Source organism: Penicillium expansum, assembly GCF_000769745.1.
Source record: "Penicillium expansum strain MD-8 chromosome Unknown contig224, whole genome shotgun sequence".
NCBI lineage: Eukaryota > Fungi > Ascomycota > Eurotiomycetes > Eurotiales > Aspergillaceae > Penicillium > Penicillium expansum.
Window position 1 is genome coordinate 234,949 of NW_015971275.1, and position 13,370 is coordinate 248,318.

At 46.0% G+C, this 13,370-nt stretch overlaps 4 protein-coding genes across 4 annotated transcripts; all 4 read right to left on the reverse strand.

The window, feature by feature from the left end:
* Nucleotides 1–170: 170 nt before the first annotated feature.
* PEX2_067230 (cation diffusion facilitator family transporter) lies at nucleotides 171–1,907 on the reverse strand (the record flags this gene model as incomplete). The annotated part of the gene is made up of 4 exons (XM_016743994.1): nucleotides 171–1,526; nucleotides 1,589–1,675; nucleotides 1,727–1,773; nucleotides 1,829–1,907. The coding sequence occupies 4 exons, from the start codon at nucleotides 1,905–1,907 to the stop codon at nucleotides 171–173; spliced, it is 1,569 nt and encodes a 522-aa protein (XP_016599707.1).
* Nucleotides 1,908–4,813: 2,906 nt separating this feature from the next.
* Nucleotides 4,814–5,890, reverse strand: PEX2_067240 (putative glycosyl hydrolase; the record flags this gene model as incomplete). The annotated part of the gene is made up of 1 exon (XM_016743995.1): nucleotides 4,814–5,890. One exon carries the CDS (start codon nucleotides 5,888–5,890, stop codon nucleotides 4,814–4,816), a length of 1,077 nt encoding a protein of 358 aa, XP_016599708.1.
* Nucleotides 5,891–6,894: 1,004 nt separating this feature from the next.
* On the reverse strand, nucleotides 6,895–8,406 carry PEX2_067250 (acyl-CoA desaturase; the record flags this gene model as incomplete). The annotated part of the gene is made up of 1 exon (XM_016743996.1): nucleotides 6,895–8,406. The coding sequence occupies one exon, from the start codon at nucleotides 8,404–8,406 to the stop codon at nucleotides 6,895–6,897; it is 1,512 nt and encodes a 503-aa protein (XP_016599709.1).
* A 1,569-nt stretch (nucleotides 8,407–9,975) lies between these two features.
* PEX2_067260 (nucleic acid/nucleotide deaminase domain-containing protein) lies at nucleotides 9,976–13,348 on the reverse strand (the record flags this gene model as incomplete). Its single annotated transcript, XM_016743997.1, has 5 exons — nucleotides 9,976–10,744; nucleotides 10,796–10,894; nucleotides 11,495–11,563; nucleotides 11,620–12,850; nucleotides 12,910–13,348. 5 exons carry the CDS (start codon nucleotides 13,346–13,348, stop codon nucleotides 9,976–9,978), a joined length of 2,607 nt encoding a protein of 868 aa, XP_016599710.1.
* Nucleotides 13,349–13,370: the final 22 nt, after the last annotated feature.

A 13,370-nucleotide genomic window follows, 5' to 3' on the forward strand; every position in this document is an offset into this window, starting at 1 on the left:
TTAATATGATAATGAGTAGGGCAATTCTCTGTGAATTTACCCGAACAAAAAGGTGAAGATAAAAGATAGGGTATCTGAATAGAAAAACCGTAGGGGTGAGATGTTTGGGGCTCATGGTGCCAAATGGGAAACGAGAGTGTGTGGGAAGTCACCACATGAGGGAATTAATTTCACTTTTTGGGGCAACACTGGCCTCCTCGGGCACAGTTCGTGTCACACTCCAGGAGGCATGCTTGCGGGTCACCCTCGCGAACGCTGCCAGCACGACTGGGAACGTGATCATCGGTGTCCCGAGAGGATGATGCTTGTCCATTGTCTTCGGTATCACTTTCCGGTGCAAACTCAGGTTGAATAGTCGAAGAGTGGATACCGTAGGCATGGAGACAGCGTCTCACCTGTCTAGCCAGACGCATGTACCTCTCCGAGCCTTCGCCCTTGATCTCGGTGTCCACTTGGAGATGAATCGATGCCACAATCTTGGTGTCGCTGAGTTGCCAAACGTGCAGGTGGTGCGAACCAATGACACCGGGGAGACGCTCAATGTCCTCCTTTATATGATCAATGCTCATACCGGGGGGCACGGCCTGGAGAAGGATACGCGAGGCGGCTTTGCACAACGGAATGGCGGATGCAAGAATGATCAGGGTAATAACGAGGGAAATACCCGGGTCGACGTAATAGCGCCATTCGTAGTCCGTCAACCAGATAATGAGCGCAGAAACGATCACACCAATGTTTCCGAGAGCGTCTCCCATGACGTGGAGGAAGACACCGCGCATGTTGAGGTCGTGGTTGTGACCCTTCTTCTGGTCCTTCGGCTTGGGCTGAGCATGGTTGTGAGATTTGTGGACATCTTCATCGCGGTGGTCGTGGACCTTGACCGGAGCTCCTTCCTCATCGGTGTAGTTAGTAGTGCGATCGCGGTGACTCAGGAGACCTGAACGCTCAGATGGGATCTCATCCTCGTCGTGGCCATTCTCCGAATCCGAGGAATGTTCATTGCGGTATTGACTGGCTGCGATAATCCCTTGTCTCAATCTCTCTGGAAGCACGGGAATATCGTCGGGGCTTACGAATCCGCGTCCAGTCGAAGTGCTGTATCTCCTGGGGCCGCGGGTCTGGGTGTCGCGTCGCTTTCGGGATGGTTCGGTGGTAGAGTGTGTGAGGGAGTTTGGTCCGCCAAAACCAGCAGTAGCCCCCGGGGTGCTCTCGCTCTCGTCGGCGATATGTGTATGGTCGTGATCGTGATCGTGATCACCAGCCTCGATATCATGATCATGGTCATGTTCCTCATGGTCGTGACCGTGGTCGTGGCCACCCCCGGGTCCGTGTGAGTGGTCATGGAATAGCGCCAATCCGATGATATTAGAGGCCAGGCCGAAGCAGCCAACAATGCAAACAAATCGGGGGTTTTGCACTTCCTGGGGTTCGAACAATCGCTGAGTTGCCTCCAAGAAAATCGACATGCACAGGGCGACTAGGAATACGCCATTCACTAAGGCGCCAAGTGTCTCCGCTCGTTGCCACTGCATAAAAGAGAACCAATTGTCAGAACGTCCTTCGGGGGTGGTATTGACCATCAACTTACGCCATAGGTGTAGGTGTTGGAGGTGGTCTCCCGGTTTGCAACCTTCACCGCCCATAATCCAACACACAAGGATAAGACATCATTCAACTATTCACGTTAGTTATCAGCCGGAGAGCAGGATCGTAGATGGCAGCGTACCATATGGAAGGAATCGGCGACAAGGGCGAGAGAATGGACGGCATAACCTAAGAAACACTGTCAGAACCCGGTCGCATGCGGTCAAGCTGTCAAAATACGAACCAGTGATTAATTCAAGCAAGAAAAATGCTGTATCAATGACCAGCAGGATCAAGATCCTGTTCGTTTTGGAAAGCCCCATGGTGGCTTGAGGTTTGCGGCGCGCTCAGTCAGAGCTCCACGGAATAAAAAGGATAAGCTTCTAGAAATCAGTAGGTTACAGAAAACCTGGAGTGGAAATGTAGGGAAAAGGGAATGACAGTGAGTTAGACAGAGGAGGGGTTGAGAAGACAAAAAAATAAGACCGGGGATAATCAGCAGTGGAGCTCGAAATGGTCGGGGCGGAATCGCCTCCGGTCTGGTCCGTGGTGGCGACACTTCTTTCAACTACACAGAGTACTTTGGTACTTTTTGTGGTCCCTTGTTATTTAAACAAGCAATTTCGCATCAAAATTTCTCATAGGAACCAGGGGTTTGCTTCGATTTAGAGTGAATTTTGTCTTATTTCTTGTCTTTGCAGCTTAATCCTAGACCACTGGCCCACTCAAGATCGGCCTAGCCTTATGGGAAATCTCCCATTGGATCGGAGCTTCATTATTTTCATTGTTACGGACCAATCCATTAGTCAATTTCTTCCTATCCTCTCATCCCGGTATACACTGTGATTCTAACCATTTGTGGTTCTATCTCCTTCGAGAATCCCTGCGAAAGCACACCGATTGGAATAGCTGCATGGGATATCTATTCTACGGCATCCGAAAATATTATGAAACCAACTGGCTCCTGCGGGACTAATCACTGCGGATGTTATATTTTAGGTATACTTTGATTGCTCTACTCTGTACGGAGTATTCTCTCAGTAATTACGCGCTTATATGTCTAACTCCGAAGGTACTCACTTCGCTAAGGTCTTAACGAACCCCGATCTAGGGATACCACACAACGTGAAAGCCCTAACTCGAGGTTTTCTCTATGGTCTAGTACATTTAGCGCCGTTCTACCGCCACAGAAGTGGTTTACTCCGTACTTTGGACGGCTTTTTTTGCAGTATGAAACCTAGAACAGTGGGGGCCAAATGAAGTACTTAGTGCCTGCATTAAAGGCAACCTTGGAGGTAATCGCCAAAACAACGTCGGGCTACTGTGTACATTACAGCGCAAACTATGTTTAGATTTGGTCCCCAGCCGTTTATCTATGAAATTTCTCATGATTACTATGTAGTATCGCAGGGACAATCAAATATATGCTTGCATGTGATGAAGCTTGTCTTCCATGCCTCCACGGCTCTGTCGCTAACTTAGTCACTCAAGCCATTTAACGCTATTGGCAAACCATGTGGGCCACAAGAGTCATTACATAAATGAGAACCCTATTCCCCACTGTAGCAGCGTTCCATGTATAATGTACTGTATAGAAAGGCTATCCTGCATATTCCAACTCCCTAGTTCATGTACATCCACTTTCTATACGACGCTATTTCATCTGCGTGACTTGACTAGAATATATCTTGATATCAGTTGGCCCTTTAACGGTGCTGATATATATCTATGGGGTTAGGAGCAACATTGAATATGGTCGTGAACGGTTTATATGTTGGAGTAGCTTGTAGTAGGCATCTTATCCAGAGGCTGGATGGCAATATATATAATGCTCCTCGACGTGGGAGTTTATGTGTCAAGTGTCGGGATTGATATCGAACAAGGTAAATAAGGTAATCGGCATTACTCTAAGAGTACTCTTATACATTTCAAAGTAAATATAGATCAATTGTCACGACGATAGATGTCCCCAATGAGACTGAAGAGATATCAAGTGAGTCCACATTTTGTTTCCGCTCATAATGCACTTTTTAGCCAAGATTCACAATAACAGCGGCCGGCTGGCCCAATGGCAAGGCGCTTGACTACGAATCAAGAGATTGCAGGTTCGATCCCTGCGTCGGTCACTTTTTTTTATCCTTTCAGGATAATTTTTTGATCTAAGAATGGTGCTGTCTGCGCTGTTTTTTTATTTATTAAACGGCATATGCTGCCTGAAATTATCTTCTATATTAGATAATTAGGAGATTTGAAACGTTAGAATAAATAAATGGCCTATAAAGCATGTTCGACACTGACTCAACTTTCGTCCAACCTTTCTTTACGTAGAATGGATTGATCGCGTCAAGGAAATTTGTACAGTAGGGATCCCTAGCATGTATGTTCGTCTATGTTGATCTAGGACTACTTAAGTTTTCGCTCATGTAGCCATATTTCGATAGACCCTTCATCAATTGGTAAGATGGCCGAGTTGGTCTAAGGCGCCAGGTTAAGGTATACCTTGACTCCCCAACTAGCAATAGTTTCCTGGTCTCGCAAGAGGCGTGGGTTCAAATCCCACTCTTATCATTAACTTTTTGCTTTTTGTTCACACGACTTGCTTTTTAGTGTAGTTAGTAGAAGTTTTGTAGTCATGGTGTGTGGCGGTTCTAAGAAAATTAAATTCTTCCATTCTGGTGTTTTTGTGCGGCCAGCATATACGTCGGCAAAGGCGTGCCTCACTTTAACTTGGCACATTATAACTGGATAGTATAATTACAACAAGAAAATTCTTTTATATTTCAATTGAAATTGACGACGGGCGATTATCATGTGTGAGCCCCCAGCCTATAGTGGACCAACAAGGCTGGGATAGTGCAGCGATTTTTCTGTTGGTCATGAAATAGGTCAGATAAGTTGGGCAGACAAGTATGAATTTACATGTGCCATATTACTACAGCTAGCAATATAATGTGTAGGTAGCATTGTCATTATTTGGTGAGATAAGGTTATAGGTCTCTAACATGGACCCGGGGACAGGTCCCGCAGAGGTATACATCAATGAGCATTCAAAGCCTCATGCATAGCCTGGACACCGTCAAGATTGGCCCACCGTTTCCGAAGTTACTTCGAGTCTTCGCTGAGACATGCGATCTGAAATATATGACTGAATTTCTTTGTTCAAATTTCATGCAACTCAGCTTCGGTCCTTCTAAAACACACACACACACACACACACACGGTCGTCTATCTAAACAAGCCTCTTCCGAACCTCTAGTATTCTTTGTGTCGCGGTGGAAAATGCATCCTTGTCCAACGACCCATCCTCCAGCGCAGTAAGTAGAGCATTATATATATCCTCTCCCTGAGTGACATCTCTCTTAGCCGCAAGCAATATATCAACACCAGCCTGTGCAGCCAACAACCCACGAGCAGCCTGATCGCCGAACGCCTGCAGCGCTCCCGCCTCAATAGCATCAGTGATAGTAACACCCTTGAAGCGAAGCCTACCCCGCAACTCGTCTTGGATAATAGTCTTGCTTAGCCCAGAGGGATAGATCGGGTCCAAAGCAGGATAGATAGCCCACGAAGTCATAACCATGTCCACACCCGCCGTGATGGCCTTGGTATACGGAGCCATATCCACCTTGCGCAGCTCTTCGAGGGTCAAGTCAATGGTAACGGGCTGCAAATCCGTATTCTCGCCTGCGGCGGCTGCACCAAGGCCAGGGAAGTGCTTGGCGGATGCGATGACACCGGCTGACTGCTGAGCGCTGATAAAAGCAGACCCGCATGTTGCAACGACGCGGGATGAGTTACTGAAGGAGCGCTGGGAGGCATCAGCGAAGTCTCCGGCCTCGCGATACACATCCAACACAGGTGCCAGATTGACGTTGTTTTTGAATGTCTCGAGCGTGCTCGCGGCATCTTTGCCCATCTGTGTCGCTGCCGCTTCCGGATCAGCGGCTTGGCCGATTTGCTTAGCACTTTCTACTGGTCCGCCGGCCAATCGACGAACTTTTCCGCCTTCTTGGTCTGTCATGATGAATAAAGGACTGCCTGAATAGTATGGACTCTGCTTATAAGTCTCCTGGAAGTTGTCGATTGTGGTTGTGAGGTTGTCACCGACATTTTCGCCGAAGAGGATGATGCCACCAACTTTGCCTTCAGAGATTAGATCAAGGAGATGGGTTGGTGGCTCGAGGCCAGGGTAAGAGAAGATGACATGGTGTCCAATTTGCGCTTGAAGATCGCTCGGGGAAGTAGCCGACGCTGAAGGCGCAAGAGCGAGGAAGAAAGGAAGAAGAATTTGTGCAGAGAACTTCATTTAGACTGTAGGGTATTTAGACTGTCCATCTTGTGGCTATCAGTGCCTATATAGCATCTCTCGGGGTTTATGAACACATTGGGAACTCCTATTTCGTCTTTTGATTGTTTTAGATTGTCCAATTGTTCCTGAATCTGTGGGGAAATTGTTGAGATCGCGAGGGATGTTACATTGATTAGATTGATCGTCGTTGAAGATTCCTTAAAGTGGAACGAACCCCCGCATGTGAGGTTACTATCTGACAGCCGAGATGTGTTTTGGCATGATTGCAACGGTCCTCGGCATGGCCTTTAAATTGATTGCTTCTTGTCACCTTCTTCATCCAGGATGGCAATTTGAAAGATGGGCTTGGTGAAGTTCCCTAGTCTACGTTTTTGTGTAGAACAATTACCTACACTGTACATACATCGTAGGTAGCTATACATATATTGAGCTATGCAGTAAGCGAAATATCATCTCTCGGCCGAAATAGAGAAAAACTAGGAAGGGGAAAAAAGTAATGACTGGTGTGTTGGAGTGTCTAGTAGGATTCGAGATCTGAGTACATGGCATTCCATGTCAACGCCCAAAACCTAAGGTGCGGTTCTTTACGGTTTCGAACAAGCGTCCACCTGGCAAGGTTACAAGGGTCCAACCTGCAGCTGGGAAATCTCATTGCCGTTGGTAATCACTTAATCTGGCCCTAGGGCCTTGAAAATGACTTGGATGGAGACAATCAGCCGCCAGGTAGTTCAAAATCAGGCATCTTTTGTATGGCATACCGATACAAATATATTTCGCACCTACAGCGACGAACTGGTTGACACAGTCACTACCAAACTTTGGATAAGAGAAGAGCAGAAATAATGTTTGGGATACTACAATGGCAAACGCCTTGAGCTCCCAAATGTTAGATATTGCACCGTCACTATAAGGAAGAAGCTATGCTTGAAATCAGCACAACAGCAGTATATTTACTTTTTGGCTATATACTCAAAATAAAAGAACAAAATCAAACAAACCAATTAATGACTGTGGTGACCCTCGATCAAATCCTTCGCAGCGACCTTTCTGCACTCTTCCATCACCCTTAACTGCTCGGCGACCTCGCCCAGTCTGCCAATAACTTCCTTGTTCCCGCGCGTAAAGGTAAATATTACATAGGGCATTCCGACGTCATCGCAGAACTCTTTGACATACTTCTGCGCCCTGCGCAGGTTATGTCTTGGGAGACGAGGGAACAAATGATGCACGACTTGGAAATTGAGACCGCCATGTATGAAGTCCAACCAAGGCGGGCAATCGACGTCCATCGTCGTCCGCACCATCTTCTGAGCAAAAGACTCGTGGACACCCCCATCAGCGCTCGACATAGCAAAGTGACTAAGAGTGAGTTGAACGTGCAAAGGGGCTGTGACCATATGCGAGATGAACAGGAATGCGATGCGAGACGACCACATCGGGATCGAGAGGTATAGCGTTCGGTAGCCGTACCAATACCAGAAAAACACCTGGCCAGTTATTTCAAGGTAGCGATGCCACCATGCTGAGCCTTTCCGAGGCGATTGCTTCGGATCTAATAGGTATGACCATGCTAGGCGGTATAGGTTGAAACGACCCAGTAAAAGTATGGGATAGTATAGGTAATGCTGGCGCTTGATGAACCACTGTGCTGCAGCATCGAAAGGCATAACGCGGTCGTAGTAGGTCGAGCTTAGGGAGCCAAAGAATCGAGGAGAGATGGCGAAAAATGGCATATGCTGGATATCCGGATCGTGCTCGGGCGAGTTGGTTGCTATATGATGCACGTTGTGATTTCGTTTCCACCAACCAACCGAGAGTCCACCAATGAAATCTGCAACAAAAATTCCAATGCAGCTGTCCGTGTGGAACCCATGTGTTATGCTTAGATGTCCGGCGTCGTGGACGAGGAATGAAAGAAGGTGCCAGAGTAACCCAAGGAAAAGGCTCGAAAGAGCGTAATAGGAATAGTGAAGGCATGTCAAGAAGAGAAAGAAAAGAGTCGAGTATCGGATAAATTCGACAGCATAGGAGCTGTATGGGCACTGGTAGAGTCCTTCGGATCGCAATTTTTCATCGAGTTGGCGGTACTTTGAGATGACCTCGTGTTGCGACATCTGATCAAGACGAGGATATTTTGAAAGGTTTGATGATATTGCGTGAGCTGTTGATGCTTCTGTATATTTGAATTGCTCCGGCTCCGGCTTTGGCTCTGGCTCTGATAATGAAGCTTGAGAGATTGGTGTATCATTGCCCATCCGCCTCAGACGAAGTTCGTCTGTTGTCTCTTCAGTATCGAATACAAGTGATGGTGGTGTTGATTGTCCAGATGAGCTGAAATACTCGGGTTTGTCGTCATCCTTGGTTACTAGCGTTCTGAATATTCCTCCTTGTATCGGAGGCAAGAAGTTTTCCCATTTTCCATGTACTCTTCCTATAGCATACTTCTGCATATATGCCTGTGCTTCCTCTGAGTGTAATGCTGTGATTTCATCCGTCCCATCCCGACCGACCATGTGCAATATGGATTTATCACCGCCTGGGTGGTATGGTATCCACGCGTCGGCCTTGAGTACCTGGTCACCAAATATGATTATTTTTCGCCCATCTGCTATCAATCCCTCAATTTCTCTCCGAGACCACACTCGATTTGTTCGTGATATGACTGGTGCCATATCAATGGTGGGTGCAGTAGAGCAGCTGGAGATTGACTTCAGATCCCGGATGGATGATGATGAATGTTCGATCAGACGACAATGGAATTGAGGGCGTATGCTGTTGTTTATTGATTCCTTGGCATCAGAGGTATCGACCTCGGGATAGATCAGGCAACTACATATGCTAGTCACGTGCAGGACATAGTATGATACTATAGGTCACCCCGACGACGAGACAAAGAATATTAAGACCGAAGTTTTGGCTGACTTGCTTTAGAAAGATCACCCTGCTTGTGAAGATGCCGTCCAGTCTTGTAACCTATGTCAATACGTTGTGATGCTCCTTGCTATAGGTACCGAGCCAAATATTAGGATCTTCCTTGGGAAGCAAGAACGCCCCTTCAAGCAATTGGGAGCGGTGTATTTGATTTAGAGTTGCAAACCCACGCCTTTCCAAGTAAGGTTTAGATTGCCTGAGCTCAGACAACGTGCATAGAAAACTTCTGCTTCTTCATCACGACCTAGATAATTGAGAAAATTCGCAATCTCTACTCCGAATATCAGGCAGCAGATTAAGCACTGAATTGAATATAAAATGGATAATGACTGTTTATATAAACCGCAGGAGCAGTGGATAATGACGCTACTCCAATCTTTGTCGTATCAATGATTGACTCACCGCAAGTTGTTGTCCCAAGTATGGCCTCATTTTTCCCTCAACTAAAATTATAACTCCATGGTTACAAAGTTCTAGTTGAATAAAATGCGTACGATTCTGTCATTTCTGGTCAGAGGTAGTATGCTCCAATCGCGGCCACTTTGATTGAATTCGAGTGTAACTCTACCACTTGCCAGTCACCTTAACCTTGTTAGAATATTTCTAAACAAATAGCACTATAGTTAGTGACTAGACACTACAAAGTTTCGTCGAGGAAACATTGAAAATGGTATCATGGCAGTCAAACCTACTGACTGAGCGATGCTACACGTCGGAAAGAACACCCATGATGCGAAATCGAAGAATTCAGTCGATCTGTGGAAAATCTTCTGTATGTAGGTAAGGGGATTGGGGATTGCGGCATGGGAGATACGTCGCAAAAGGCGCGATGAGATAAAAGACGTCCTTAGTGCAGCAGCAAAAGTAAAATATCTTGTGTCAAGTAAATCTCAAGCAAAATTGGATATTTTCACCTTTAGGTGGAACATTCAATAAACTTGTGTCTATCTGTGTGATCGTTGTTTCAGTAAGGTATCCTTTCTAACATAGAATCTGCATATTCCGTAGGGTAGAGGTGCATGCGTGCATATAATATATCATTTTCGGAACTATATAGTGCAGAAGCAACTCCTCTATAATATAAGACAAATATGCGTTATAACTCGCAGTAAGTCATATGGCAGCTGCCAGGTAAATTCGCCACTCCTACTTTATGATTGAGTAATCTGCTCTCTACTTCTCTCCTCATATTGTGCGCGGAGCCAATCAATTTCGATATTCACGTTACATTCCACTCCTTCAGAGACAGGGATCTTATGAATAAAACATTCGCAAGACGGATAACCACCCTGGAATTTCAATCGAGAGTTAATTTTAGGAAACATTCCATCCGTCATGTGTTCATTCCAGGTTATGCGGCGAAACTCTGGGATCAAGGATTCGATGTATGTTTCGAGTGCATGTACATCTGGATGTCGCGTTGCTTCTTGCATCTTCTGCGGATTGAACTTCGGATTTGCGAAGAGATCAGAATAAAAGTTTAACAGTCGCCAGCGCTCATACGTATTGATTGAATGAAACCCGTAGTCGACCTCGGATTGTTTGCAGAGTAAAGGCTCATCTTTTGAGTGGAATTTGCATCTGGCGTTCTTGCATGAGCAACTTGGACACCCACTGAGACCGTGCGAGACCTCTGACATGAAGCGGTAAATGCCGATTGTTTCCGGCGAAGGTTGACGGGGATAGATTCCTTCAGAAACGAGAGCTGATATCCCAATGCCTTTAGCTTTCATAATATCAAGTAAAGTATTTGACTTCCATGCTGTTGCTATTTCACTGAGTGATGCATGGGCGGTAAGCTGGATATAAGCCTTTGCAAGGAGTTCCATCTGGGTCCTGCTTGTGCAATAGCAGAAGCCGAATCTGACCCACTCCGGGTCACCAATATTGGGAATATTGTTGAAGTCTCGGAGAAGAGTTCTATACAAAAATCTAACATCATGTTCTGATCTGGAGAGGACACTGTCATACTCAATGGAAAAAACGTTCTCCAGCTCTTGTATGGCCCAACCCTGGTAAAGGTACTGTCCGTCATGATTGGGGATATCGAAGGAGCCCGATTGATACAGACTAAGAAACCATGGAAAGCAACCACACTCTTCGAGGTTAGTCTGTGCCATTTGATGCTGGATCCAATGACCAATAAATCCACCTAGAGCATGGTGCTCGACAAATTGTTGAAGCCTCTTTGAGGAAAATTGGCAGGTCAAACTGTTGTATATGCAGAAAAGATTGGTGACTTCCATTTCTTGCACGCAAATATTGAAACCAAAAGTCTTGCAGAGGTGATCGTCTCGAAAAAGAGTTGTTAGGAAATGAGCTCGGGAGACTAAATCGTTTATCTCGACTAGCCATTGCCTGACCAGGACTTTTAGGTAGTCCACATCATTTGGTCGATTCTTGACACAGCATATAAAAACATGTCTAAATCAGTCTTTTGATTGACATCTCCTTGAGCAGTAATTCATCCGACAGGCCGAGCAACGAGATTCACATGATTGACCACATAACTTGCATTTGTGTGAATGGTAAACGCGCCTGAGAGGCATTTCGTTTGGACATTCAAGTTTGAACATAGAACGAATGTCCTGATCTTTCAGACGCTCGGCTTCTGTGAATGTCATCTCTATCGATTGATGATCAAAGCGGGCCCCCGAGACCCATGCATACCCCGGCTTATCATGAATCGGTGCAATAAGCAAGCCATTATCGAAGGCCGTGGGCATCATCATCAAGTGCCTATGAGATGATGAGAAATTTATTTGTTATGTATAATTTGTGACCGATCAACATACTGGAAACCTCGGTAAGATGTATTGTGATATTCGGGCTCCCGCTGCCATATAGCCCCGGTCGAGGAAAGTGCATGCGAGGACTGTGCCTTGAGATCAACATTCTTCCTTCCCGGGCTATTGAACAAAGTCTGGAGAGAGACTTTTAGTTCCATGAGTAAACGTTCCATGGCCAAGTCGAGTTGGGTCGGTAAGCTGCCTGACCCAGTCGTGGAGGGTATGGGCACGTTCCATCTATATAGCAATGTCTCATGTGTTCCTCGCACCCCAAAATACTCGTGAGCACGAAGGAGTGCATAACATAGCCAACAGCAGCGTCTACTACACCCGATGTATTTGTGTGACTGGTTTCTATCGTCTGGCGACATCGAGTACTCAAAATAAGCTAGAAGTTGAGTTTCTGCATGGTGAAATTCTTTATCTCCTTTTGATTTGCGCAACCCAGGGAACCGCGCCGCATTCTTGGCAAGATAAAATTTCCAGCTAGGATTAAAAGTGAGACCTAGAGCTTTGATGACAGCTAGGATATTTGCGTATTCATCTCCAGCTGTATGTCGCTGTGTTTTCTTATGTCGGCGTTGGGTTCTGCCCCGACCTTGACTTTCGGTATGCGAAACAGACACGATCTCGATAGACTGAAAGGATCGAGAAACCTTCGCAATCTCGACGTAGATATATGCAGCGTAGCAGACTCTACCTAGAAACAGCAAAGCCTCTCTCTCCTTTTGCTGAATAAACTCTCTTCTTAAGGCTGTCTTCAGCATGAATCGAGCCCGGGGCTCTCTCCAGAGATCAAACATGTGACTCATGACTTCCTTCAGTAGACTTGTCTCATCTTCTGATGTAGTATTAGGTTGGCAGAGACGGCGAATTTTCTCGAAAAGCTCGGAAACGCTACCTTGGATATTGGATAGTGTCTCACCAGTGCAAGTAGTGTTTGATTTTGCGTTGGTTAACTCATCCGCCGGCGCGGACCGGTTTGCTGGTGCGGAATAGTGTAGCGGTATGGCGAATAAAAAACCATTGTCCTCCTCCCACTCTCGACTCCGTAAAGATGGCATTATCGAGACTTGCTGTGCTAACAGAGAGAGCTTTGGCATACTCTTGACTGAGGCAGAATTTATGTTAGATTGAAAAACCCGCTTCAGGGACTTGAGATAGGTTGTGATCCGTGGCCACTGATGGTCTGCGACGAGGTTGAACATGGCAAATGTATCCTCATCTGAGGCATACCCTGACTAGACTTCAGCAACAAACACAAGCAAATAAGATCTCATAGTATCCAGAGCGAACCTTTCCTCGCGATACTTTCCATACATAACTTCCAGCTAGCCAGAAAGTCATCATCTTCCTTCTCAAGCCCCTCATTCTTAGCGCAAAATATCTTGACGCGCTCTTCGTATTCATAGCAGACCATCATAGCCGCAGAAACATGTTTTGCATCATTCGATGTTTTGGACTTGGGATCAGTTTTGAAGCGAGCTAGTGTTTCGGCAAGTCGGTCGAGGAATTGGTTCTTAAGTTCGACGCGGTATTGTTCATGTCCTGGATCGGTACCAAGCATAGTTGGATCTTCTAGGTCGTCAAATTTCTCGTCGTTTGCATATGATTGTAACTCTTTATCATCCTCTCTGGCTTCTGTCTCTTGTGTTGATTCTTCACGGCCCGTTGGACAGTCTGAGATTAATGCCAAAAGACATATTGCATCGTCGAGGTTCTGGTACGTAGACATTGGATATGATATTACAAGAAGA